We start from the raw sequence: 13,198 nt of genomic DNA on the forward strand, positions 1-13,198 counted from the left end.
CAGACTGATTTGCATATGGCCATGTCTGAACTGGGGTGGTGGAGTGAGCTAAAGAATGATGATGGATTAAACCCAGATCAGTTGACTGGGGGTGAGTGCTTGCAACGTTCAACACTCCGTCCATCATCCCCTTTGGTTTTGCTGTGTTCTGAATCCCCCATCTGTTTGGGGATTCTTCAGACGAAGGAATTCTGGATAGAAGACAGAGCATTCTCTGCTCAAGCTGATTGCTGATGGAATGAGATCACTAAAACTCTGTACAAACAAATTAACTAGCTAAATTTGTGGAAACCACGGAAAGTCGGTCTATATGTCTACAGACCATCTCCGGGCCAGTCTTTGCATTACATGAGTAATGCAAAGATCCTCCACACTAAATTCCATATCATATTATCAGCTCTAAACAAATGTTTAGAAACACTGACACGTTTAGTATGTACTTCAACTCATGCCAACTCCTGTTACTTCAGTTGCCTAAAATTTGGAACCATTGGCAAGATTCACTTCTAGAACAATATTTGTCTCAGGATGGGACAGCTCATTCTCCATTCCTTGAAATTCGACTTCTCGTGAACAATGCAGACGTACAATATTCCCATGGTGCTATTTCAACTAAATTCATTAACTAATATGCACAGCTCAAGGAAAGTGTCCCAAGTGGACAGTACTGATTTAGTAAAGAGTAATAACCAGTATTTACATATCGCACATCGCAAACTTTATTGTCACATGGCCCTTTAATAAAGAGTGCCATTTCCCCAAACTTACTAGTACAGGTTGAGCTACCTTCAGATGGAAGAAGGGTAAGCCCTTATAGGATTCATTCTAATGATTTGCCATTATCTTTGAAGATGTTCAGCCCACTGAGCCTAACAGTAAAATTATTGAAAGTAGAATACATGGCATATTTCAGACATTTTTTAGCAGAAACAAACCCAAACATATTATTTGGTTAGGCCTTTAATTTACGGGCACGTCACCCACAGGTGGTGGGGCAACCCTAATACCTAAGCCCCAAATTTAGGTCATTAAGACAACATTGTCCAAGGAGCCCAAGTGCCAAACATGACTGTATCAGTCCTACAAAAAGAATAGCAAATGGTTGTTGTGCATTTATGTTGTCCACACCTCACCTGGGTTCTCCTTGATTGATGGACATGTACATTTCACAGGAGCTCTCCTCTGGCACCGCTGCTAGTGGTATCAGTAGGCTGACTCCTGGAATACAACAAGGACATCATTAAGTCAGCACCTTACCACGTTGCAGGTTATTGAGACGGACAATGAGAGGAATATACTGCAGTAAAATGGTATAGCATATTTTACAACTATAATGTCATTTTAGACTTTAACTTGCTTCAAAAACGCTTTTGTTAAATTGAATAACCACTGTAGCCAGGGCCACTGGTATCACGTGATTCTGCGGTTGTGGTGGTTTCCATGCCACTATAGAGTTGATGCATTTGCCACACAATCCATCGTCTGCTGCATAATTAGCAGATTAAAAAAAAAAAAAATTCTGGCTCAAATGGATCTAAAGTTAATAAAAATGTGGCAATATATCTGCACAGTGAAGACTGTTCACCCTTCAGTTACTTAATGGTCTTTTTAGGGTGTCAAACTGGTAGTAATAAAGTTTAACCTTTCTTCACCAAACAGTATTAATAACTGTAAAATAATGGCATACTACTATTACAAAATAGCCGAATTCTGCTACATAACCTGATTTATAATCTTGCCACATGATTTAATCAACCCTGAAACATAATTTGCCTGCCCCAGCCATATAATTCCAGTGGCCCTGACTATAGCATACTTGAATGCTCTCCAAAGGCCAGAGCATAGGATCAAGCCAGAAACTGAGACTACAAACCATGGTCTTTGCCGAGGCTGCTGATCATTTTGCCAGCAGGAAATCATTCACTGGACGACATGTGGGAACAGAAAAGAATCTGTAGGCTAGGGTGTGGAATGAGATCAGGCTACTTGGCACAGATCTATTATTAAAGGATTCAATCTGGACTAGGTATGAATCACACGCATCCACGTAGACATTCATAGAAAATTGAGAAATATGTAGATGTAAACAGCTTTACTCATATACATCCCTAGACAGCTATATGTGGGATGTAAGTAGTTAAATATATGCACAAAAACCTCTCAGGACTCACTGCAACCTTCATGTTTTTAGGACTCACCTACACAGCACATGAGCAGCGAGACGTATTGAATGCAATTCATAAGGCTTAGAACACGCCCACATCATACCATTAGTTGTTTTCATTGTCAGTCTCATTTGCAATCTATGGGTTGTTTAGCTTCACTCGGTTTCCCTTTTTTATTTGTATTAGTTTCCCTGGAGCATGGACTAAGTACATGTGTTCTTCCTCATCTTTGTTTGTTCTCATCTTTTTGTAACACACTATTTATTATATATACATTTTTATACATTTTGGCATTATTCCTGAATGTGCAATGTGCTTCCCTACTTTTAGCATAGGCATATAGCTTCCTGTTTTTGTTGCTTTCACCCTATCTGCTATCTCTATTGATACTTTAGTTACACTGACAACTGTTCTACTCTACGCCACTCTTCTCTAAGCTACTCCACCGTACACTACTCCACTCAATGTAACTCTACACCACTCCATGCCACTCTACTCTATGTTATGCCATTCTACTCAATGTATCTCCACCCGACGCCTCTCTACACCACACCACTCTACGCCACACCACTCTACGCCACACCACTCTACACCAGTCTACTCCACTATATGCCACTGTAATCTATCCTACTCTACTCTATACTCTATGCTATGCCACTGTACACCACTCCACTCTAATCTACGACACTGTACGCCACTCCACTCGAATCTATGCCACTCAACACAACTCTTTACCATTCCACTCTAATCTATGCCACTCCACTCTATGCCAGTCTATTCCATGCCACTCCATTCCACGCACACCTGGCCAGTTCACTCTTTGCCACGCTATGCTCCTCTGTGCAACTCTGCTGTATGCCATTCTACTCTACTCCATTCTCCACCATTAAGCACCACTCCACTCTGCTCTATACAACTCTATTCTACGCCACTCCACTCCACTATACTCTATGTTACTCAACTTGACGCCACTCCACTCTACCCTACTCCAATCTACATCACTCCATTCTTCACCACACCACTCTACTTCACTCTATTCCATTCCACACCACTCTGCACCAGTCCACTCTACTCCACTCTACTCCATGTCACTCCACACAACTTCTTGCAACTCTACCCCACACCACTCTACATCATTCTATTCTATGCCAGCCGACTCGGCACAAAGCCACTCCATAAAACTCTACTCTGGGACACTCTAGGCCACCCTATTCCACTGTACACCAGATTATGCTATACCACTCCACTCTATGCAACTCTACTTCACACTACTAAAATCTAACAAATGTCACTCTACGCCACTCCACTGTACGCCACTCAACGCTATGCTAAACAATGCCACTTTACAACACTCTAAACCACTCCACTCTTTACAACTTCAGTGTACTCTATGCCACTCTACTCTACGCCACTGTATGCCACTTCACTCTATGCTACCCTACTCTACACCACTTCATACATCTCTATATCACTTTACTCTACTGTACACCCCTCCACTGTAAACATCTTTTCTCCACACCACTCCTCTCTATGCCACTCTATGCGACACCTTTACAGTTTATGTCATTCTACTTAACACTTCTCAATGCCACGCTACTCTTTGTCACTCCATTTTACCATACTCCACTTTACGCAACTCTGTTCTTCTCCACCCACTCGATGCCACTCAACTCCACTCGCTTCTTTACCACCCTACTCTGCACCATGCCACTAACTTTTAGCCATTCTGAATAGCAGTCATTCTGTACAATTTATCAAAAAGACATTGGTAATGTCAATAGCTCTCACATAGGAGAGAGTTATTGACGTTGCCGATGCTTGTTAAATATGCAAGCCAAAACAGGAGTCTTGTTCTGCTCTGTTAAATATCGCAGAATACACAGTTATGTCAAGAAAAGTTCAAGACAAATTGTGAACTAAAATTAAGTGAGGTATACATGTGGTAAATGTAAAGACAAAGAGCCTCATTTACAAGCCCATAGCGCCACCTGTGCGTCACTTTTTTAGACACACCGGCGGCGCAGTGTGCCTGTCTATGTTTACCTGGCCACGTAAAAGTAAAGTCACCCTGCGTGACTTTTCATGGTCTTGTAAATATGGGCCCTTTCATGCATTACTCTGCATTAAAGGGGTGTTCCATGGGTGTTGATGTGGGTGTTACCATGCAAGATCTGTGACACCCGACACATTCCCAGATATACAAAGTGTCGTAAACCTGGGAATGCATCAGAATCCTACGCCTCCCCAGGCGAGGTGTAGGAGTAAATGTAAATTGATACTTGTATAGCGCACTACTCACCCGCAAGGGTCTCAAGGCGCTTGTACGAATACCGCTGTGGAACCCATCCTGGCTTTCCCTGTGAGGTGTCCACTCCTGGGCACCCCCAAGGTGGAGGCCAGGCATCCTTAGCGTTGTGGGGGCCGTTGTGGAGATTAAGCAAGCTATTGCCCAGAGTTGCAGAGTGGGACCCCATGATTGGAATAGGCACCGAGGCGAGAATTGTCAGGTCCGTGGAATTTTGAGCCCAAGACCCGCCGAGGCAGGGAATTGAACCCTGGTCCCGGGCCAAACCTCCGCATCAGGGTCTGCCGCTCTAACCATTGAGCCACACTTCTCCACAGGAGTGGCACAATGAGGAGAGATACTTTCCTTTCTCCTCGTTTTTTGCTCTTTCTATGTGTGCTGCATTCTGCAGCATGCATAGAAGGATCAAAACACCATAAATTATTGTTTTGTACAGGAAGGTGTCCATTCTTGCACCACAACAATCATCCCTGCAATGCAGACACCCTTACACCATGGCATATAGGTGTCTATGTTGACTCATGGCTGCTGTTTGTGTGCCGGCGCAGGGGAGAAGGACAGGAATGCGGTCTATCTTGTAGATACAGCGCATTCCGGACCTCTTATTTTGGTGCACGTCAGTGCAGCTAGAAGGCGCGCTGCGCTACCATGCATCAAAATATAGTAAATGAGGCCTAAAGATTCTTTGTGACATTTTTTTCACAAAGACTTTCTGAGTCAGATTGCGTATATGAAAAAGGCTGAAACTATACATGCAAAACTTGCTGGTTATTCACCAAACATTTCAAAATTCATGCAACAACCTCTGATTCTCCACATCCATAAGTGCCACTTAGAACAGAAATTGTGGCATTTCTCCGGTGTGGCGGGAGCCAATGGAAGTATTGAAGGCCACTGCTGGCACCTCTCTGCCACTTTTGCCAGCACCACCAGGTTAATTGCAGCAGGCATTGGGAGTCTTCAAGAGAGAGAGAAACAGACTGATGGAGGTGAAAAGGTTGAGTGAAATCGGTCAGAGAGGAGAAAAAAAAAAGGATGGATAGATGGATGGATGGAAAGAGAGGCACTGCACGAGGACACAAAGGTAGTGGGCTACTTTGAACATTTTTGATAGGGCTCCATTGGGTTCGCCAGTACGGCCATGGTCCTGAAGGATGCTGGTGAATATGGTGCAGGAAGTGTATTAAAGTGACCAACATTCCACACTGAGCGAAGGGTTTTCACTTAAAAAGTATCTATGTTTAGTGCTTATTATTTACACATGCAAAATGTTTGCCTATTAGGAGTATGTGTTTTGGATTTATGGATGAAACAGTCCTGTGCATCGCTGCCATTTAAAGGTAATATGGTCAGGAAAATAAACATTTGCTGTGATCGAGCAAACACCTCTCCAGAATTCTACCAATATTAAGTGGCCAATGGCACATTAAGTTGGGGCGTTACCAGGGGTGGCCCCTCCGTAATGGTGAAGGAGCGCTGCACCCTGCTAAAAGATTCAAAACAAAATGTTAATAAAAGCATTTTATTCTCATTGTGTTTTTGCTTGTCTGACAGCTGACAATGCGAGTCAGTAATGGGGTCAAGGCCAGGTAATCCTGTGTGACAGGCTTGGCAGGGGGAAGAGGGGTGGGCACTTGTAAGTACGCATGTCAGTTTGGACGGTCGTCATTGGCCAAGCAGACATGTCCAGACATGTTCACTTAGGCTCTCCAACCCAGCTGTGTTGCACAGCCTGGTTGGAGAAATGCCACAAGATCCCAGGCTCTGTCTGAGCAGCAAACCAGGCAGCTGAGACCAATCCCATTTCTTCCCTAATACTAGGAATAGTATTCCTAGCATGAGAGAAGCGACTGCATTACCATCTGGGAACCTGTGCAGTGTACAGCCGGAGTCGAGGATCAGGAGACAGGAGCAAGGTGGCGGCCGTCGGAGTGGCAGGTAAGTTTAATTATCTCTTCCATTCTGATTATATTCCTTCCCCGCCCTGCCACTAAGGAATGTGAGCAGCCGCCACTGGATATATATATATACATAATCAGCCCCATACTTACAGACCGGAGTGCGTGCCTCTTCTTTGGGGAAGTAGGATTGGTGTTGGCATCGGCGGTGTCGGCATCGGCGGATGGCACTGTTCGCGTACCACCAGTCGTCTTGTGGCTCCGCTCTGACTGCAACATTGTTGGGAGGAGTACGGTAGTACTATACAGTGGAGCTCCCAAAGTACGTGCCAGGCAAATGGATTAAGGATGACAGCTGCGGAATTGGAGGTTGCGGAGCGGGGAGGTTTTTGTGACTGCCAGCACGCGAGTCTGTGTTCCAAAGCACGAAAAGCCTTACCTGGGATACTGGCGCCTTTTGGTAACTGGGCACCATGGATGGTGATGCGGAAACAGTGAGGTCTGTTCTGGCTTGTCTAATTTGAAGTGCATCAGTCTCCCCCGACCTCCAAGACATGCTCATCATGGAATTACATTTCGAGCTGCTGTTATATTTAGGTTGTGTGACACTATTTCGATTTCCTTATTTTTGATTTTGGACTGAGTTTTAAGCACTGTTTTAGATATAGCAATCCAAGGAACATTTGCAAATTCGAAACTTTCACTGTTGGCATACACCAACGAACTTTGGTATTCCAAGGCCAGCAAAGGGAATTATGGGTCTTCTAGTTCTGTGGGATAGCAAAATTGAAGCGCCATGGACATTGGACTACCCTTTAATGTTATGCCATCAATGTGTTCGTTCTAAAGTGCATTTGCATGCTGCAATTCAGTTATGCTCTATTTTTAACGGGACAAGTTGGTTAAAACAGGATCGCTGTGTCTTTTGCTTTTTATTTTCGGCACAGCAAGTGTTGCAAATCATTGTGTACCATAACAGCAGTTCGATTTTATGTACTGCATTTAGGCAGTTTTTATTTGATATGAAGTATAAACAGGGCAAAACGTGATGAGAGAAGTGCCACTACATTTGATTATAATATGCCTCCACCATAAACGAGTAGATGCAATTTCTATTTTCTGTGTCATCATACTGTAGAAGAGTAATCCGTTTACAATTATTCAGCAAAGTAGGTTAATGATATATTATGTCGAGATTTCTATACATTAGCTGGTATTCGGATTACTGGTACTGAGTGAATCTTAGCTAGGATTTGCCAGAGACATTTTGCATTTAGTCTTTCTACCATGTCTATACATGTTTGAAGGAGTGGGAGGGCTATATATTTCTTTGAAATGTTGGTGCTACTTAGATTGATAAAGCCTGCTGTGCAGGCGAAACTCGTCTCTCTTTTCTGCGGGGTCGAGGGTGACCTGAAATAACATTAAATCAGCCCCATACTCACAGACCGGAGTGCGTGCCACTTCTTTGGGGAAGTAGGATTGGTGTTGTGTGTGTGTATATATATATATATATATATATATATATATATATATATATATATATATATATATATATATATATATATATATATATATATATATATATATATTAGTGTATAACGGTGGTGGCACTTGCTCTATTGTGGAGTTTACACAAAAAAACTATGGCAGACAGTCATGAATCACACGCAATTGCTTTCGACGGGGGGGATGGACCGGAAATAGACCACATCTTCCCGGAACTATGACGTGCTTTAAGGATTACAGAAAGCCAAGCACGTCAAATTCTTACCAACCTGAGAGGCCCAGGCACCTAATCGTATCAATTATGCACTGAGCACATTATTTATTCATATATTTATTTTACGGAAGTGTTAATGCTGCCCAGAGACTGCATTAGAGCGCTTTGTATGATTGGTTGAATCTGTGGCAGGTTTAAAGAAGGACTGGGATGAACTCATGGCACTCTCAGGGTTCCCTTGCTGTGCGGAATGATGTCTTGTTCCTATGACAGCTTTGCTGTAGGCCTGACACAACTGGCGCATTTTCACGCCTTTCTAAAGTCTCAGAAATGTGTTTCAAGGGAAAGAGGCAGAATAAGTGAGCTACACCGAAAGCCAGCAGTAAAGCGCTATACAAACAGAAATACACATTGAAATCTGCTTCAAGCACAGACACACTGTGTGGAAACAGAGCAGGATCCTCTCTCAAGCTGAAGTCACGTGGCACCTTTGATGCACAGGCTCTCAGGGTAAACAATGGTCTTTACTTCCATGGTGTTACGCCTTTCACAAATTTTCAAGGGAAATATTCTCTATTGTCAAGGAATCAGCTTCAGTGTTTCTTCAAAGATAGTGGCTAGCAGGGTGCCCAATATCAAAACCAAACTTTTACTGGACTAAAAACTATTGTAGCAGCAGTGATAAGGATATATGAAGGCAGATCAAAACACCAAGTACTGGGACTTGTACAACCTACTATGATCTCGGCTGAGGTAAGTTTAGAGCGTTTGCTTCGAAGTTTGCAGATTGGATGAACCATCAACAAATTGTCAATATCTTGTCTACCCTCTTTAGAGTGTATACCCTGTGAGCTGGGCAGATGTCCCGTCCACTCTCTTACGAGTGTATACGCTCTACCTAGGGCAGACAGGACATCTGCCAATATTTGGGCTTCTTTTGCATCCATCAAACTCTTAATGAACCACAGGTCTGGAAACCAGGACCATTAGTTCTGAGCCATGCTCTGTGAAACCACAGTAATTATTGCTAAGACTGGAGAGTCAGAGGGAATGGTGCCTTGCATAAGAGACAAGCTCTTATTCTGTAATATTATAACTGCGGTTAGAGGTGATGTGTTCTCTTTTTTTCCAGGAGATATATTGTTTTTGAGGTGTAACACATTGGAAATAAGTTTTAAGTCTTTTTTTATTTACATGCTAGTCTTTGACAGGGCACCACAAGAACCCAACAAGGAACCGGTGTAGTAACCCGGCCTCCAGATAAGGGCAGGCTTTGCATTCCATGCACTCATTGATTGATTTTGTGCCATTTTGGGGCATTTTTCTGCATACATCTCTTCCTCACGCTGTTAAGTAAAGATATTGTTTGGCACACTGGCATTCTTAGACATATGATTTACTGTATTCTTTACGAACATACATTTTTTTGCATTCCTAGACATGATTTACTGTATTCTATACAAACATACATTTGGTTTCAAGATAATGTAAACCTTGATTGAGCTCAATAGAATTACCAGTGAAGAAAAACTCTGAAAACATACCAGCCTGCCTCCTACACCAAAGAGGTCTACACATAAATGTAGAACAATGAGTGGATTTACTCTTCGGAAATCATAAGGCCTTATTTAAAGATTGGTCGAGCACAGAAAACACCAAAAAAGTGTTGGCTGCCCCATAGCTATCATGGAGAGTGCAACTGGAATCATTCACTTTAAAGAGGAAGAAGAACTTCCTATCACTTGGTGGCAGATGTCTCACATCCGTCTAACTCAAAATAAGGCCTTAGTTTGTACAGATTATCTAAAGACCTGGGGATTACTGATATCAGTCTTGTTTTTCAGTAGATTTCCCTCCCGGGATTTACTCAAACTTATATTAAAAAGGTGGCTACTTAAAATCAGTTTGCAGTACCTTCACTGCATTTCCCCCACCAACAGAAAATATCTATTCTGCTCTGTTTCATTCTATTCCATTCTATTGTTTTCTGTTCTATGTAACGGTCATTTATAAAGCGCTCTATTACTTCAGGGATGGTCCTGGCACTATGCATCCAAGGTGAACAACTACTATTATTTGCTAAACACAACATAAAACACACAAATGGTCAATTTGAAGGGAGGACCTAAACAGAAGGATGAAAAAGTCTACACCACTCAGTTGGAGATGATTCCCTCAAAACGTCACAGCTTTGGCTGCAGCAGCAAGTTATACAAACAATTGCTACGAGCAATAACTTGGCAAAAATGATGTGTAGGTCATGGAACTCAGTGAAAGTTAAAAATTTAAAAAAGAGAAAAGGCTTTGAAGGGTGTAGGAGAATCAAGCAGGTACCTTACAAAAGCTCTTTATTTATATTGTTTTGCATTCTTCTTACGGTGGAGAATGGGCTTCGAATGGCCAAGAAACTCCATTCCAGACACATAAACTGATGTAATCTGTTGGTGGCAAATTTATTTCAGATGCAAACTGAAAGCAAGGCCCCTATTTTGATGTCTGTGGTAACCCTACTTCAGTGGTTTGCATCCAATTCAGGATCGCAATTTACATGAAAATACCGCGACAGACCTGGCTTTTATTCGCACACCCCTTTTGCCAGACCAAACTGAGGGAAAATCCATTTGAAAGCTAATATTCAGCGTTTTGCAGCTTGGAATTGTTAATATTTGTTGTACTTGGCCCTTTTGGCAGGTTCACCCCTAAACTTTTTGCCTTTTAATGTGACCTGATGTTAGTTGTTTTTGGCTTCTGCCCACTTTAGCACTGTGGCCCAGTGTAAAGTGCGTGCGCAATCTGAGTGCGTGTGGTGAGATTGGCCTACCCTCCCATAGGAATGCATGGGGATATGTGTGTCCCTGGTAATTCCTGGTGTGAGAGGAGTGCAGGGTCGAGTTTAGTATGAGCAGACTCGTGAGGATAAATGCTGCGCAATGGTGTGCGCAGATTTAGTGTGACTGGTGGAGAAGTGCCACTTCTAGAAGTTGGCATTTCTGTGTGCTGTGTGTCTGCCTGCCTGATGTGGAGTGCATGTCTGGCTTGTGATTGACAGGTGCTGGATGGTGTGGGGAATTCCAGGAGCCAGGGTGAGTCAGCCCAGTGGTGAATAGAGAGATCTGCATCTAGATGGGAGGGAGGAGTTGCACCTGGGACCTGAATAGGGCTGTGCCTTCCCTCCACAATGATGGCTCCGCCCCCTGTGGTGCGTCTGAGCACCTAGCCCCCACCTGACAAAGGAGAGAGGAGCTGAGCACAACAAAGTGCTCCAAAGCTCCCCTAAACCAGTTGCATCTGGTTTTTCCCCTAGCCCTGTGCTGTGTCACAAAGGAAAGGGGTGCATAAATGTAGGGGCTGTGACCCCAGTGTTCTGTGGTGCTTGTGTTCTTGAGGGGACACTCTGCCAGGAGGAACCGCCGCGGGACCCAGCTGCTGTTTCCTGGGGGTCCCTGCATGCTGGCCTGTCTGGCTGTGCTTTGCTTTGGTCTCCCCAGCACCAAAGATCATCTGGTTCTGCCTATCTCGGGACTTTGTGGACACCTAGCGCCTGGGAGTGCTTTTGTGCAGACTTTACATTTGAGGAAGAGCGCTTCTCTTGTTGGAGGAGCACGTGGGCTCTGCAGCACCGAGCCGTTCATTAGGAGTGAGTCGCTGGCGTGGGGACCCCCCCATGCTGCTGGAGAGAAGCAGGTGCCCACCCCGTGTTGTCGCCGCTGATTTACGCTGAAAACCGAGCGGGAGCCCACCCCGCATCGGTACCTGGAGGGCGGGTGCCCACCCCGCAGTTTTGGCTGTTTTGTCACGGGAGCCCACCCCGCTTGTTTATTTATTTTTCGGGTGCCCATCCCGCTTATGCTGCCAGGACCGAAGAAGAATCACCGTCGCAGCCCAGGAGTTGCAAAAACGTTGCCAGGCCGCTGCCGTAGCGACCCAGAAGCCAGGCGGCCCTGCCTGGTTGTGGGCAGGGCCGCGTGACGAAGAGGAAGTTGCCGGTGAGGAAAGGGAGGACGGGAGGCTACCCTGCTGCCCAGGATGTCCGCAGTGCCGGAGAAGAAGAACCCCGGGTGAAGTAGGGTATCTCTGCTGCAGCGGGTCTCCCTTGCTGGTGAAGAGAGTCCCGTGCAGCCTCCGCCGACCGGAGCCTCGCGGGCTCCGTGTGAAGTCCCGGTCCCAGGAGAGGGACCGGGCGAAGAAGCAACGTCGGCTGAAGTAGCTTGCGACGTCCCCAATCAGCCCGGTGAGTGGGGCTGAATCTAGCAAGGATTGGGGGGTGCGTGGAGGCGCATGGTCAGTGCCTGCCTGCAGGATTGTGCTGATGGTCACAGTGGCGCCGCAGAGGCGGGCCGTTGCAACGCTTGGGCAAGTTTTGGTTTCTTTCTGAGTCCCAGAGTGGGACTCCAACTAACAAGCTCCGTTGTGCCAGTACTCTCTTGGGCCATTTCAGTTTGAGAGTCCCAGTGTGGACTCCTAAGGCCCCCGCAGTGCCAGTGCTTGTTTTGGTGGTTTTTCTAGCTGCCCTGCGAGAGCGCAGTGTTATTTCCTGGCTTTGTTGTTCTGCATTGCATCTCTTGCTTTGCCAGTGGAATGTTCATCCTATGATGTAGTACAGAATGTTGGGAGCCAGAGATGTCAGTTGAGAAGGGTTGACCACCATCCTGGCTGCTCCTGGTGGGGTCTATGATTGGTCTTGTACTGTCTTGTATTGGATTGAATTGGATGACTTGTAACCAACTACAAATAAACATCTAAAGGTCCTGTACATGTCTGGACTAAGTCACTACACGCAGGCAGCTACAACGTGGGGCATTTCTGGGTGATAGCGCCCCAGAGAGGGCTCAGGGAAGCACGCTGGTGCCCGGGTGCATTTTTTACAGCTGCCCAGCAATTAGTGGGCAGCTGCCACGTTTCGGCCGGATCTTTTGCGCTTTCTGCTTTTGCTGCTTGCGCAGCGAGCCCTGACACTGTTGGACATAGGGCGTTGGAGCCCTGTGAGATGCCAGTTGGCCTGGGGACAGTTTTTCATGTGTTGTGCCCCCGCTTGGGGCTCATTGTGTTTATGCTGGTAATTACATATTGTAATTGAGGTGATGTTTTATACCTAATGTGATGCCTA

At 45.0% G+C, this 13,198-nt stretch overlaps 1 protein-coding gene across 1 annotated transcript in view; it reads right to left on the bottom strand.

Annotated features, from left to right (window-relative positions):
- The window catches only part of UNC5D (unc-5 netrin receptor D), a 1,316,579-nt gene that overhangs the window by 213,769 nt on the left and 1,089,612 nt on the right, over window positions 1-13,198 (bottom strand). The window contains exon 11 of the mRNA XM_085634460.1: window positions 1,134-1,218. Within this exon, the coding sequence (XP_085490586.1) occupies window positions 1,134-1,218 (85 nt within the window). The remainder of the gene's footprint in view (window positions 1-1,133; window positions 1,219-13,198) is intronic.

The sequence above is a fragment of the Triturus cristatus genome, chromosome 11 (assembly GCF_964204655.1).
Source record: "Triturus cristatus chromosome 11, aTriCri1.1, whole genome shotgun sequence".
Lineage (NCBI taxonomy): Eukaryota > Metazoa > Chordata > Amphibia > Caudata > Salamandridae > Triturus > Triturus cristatus.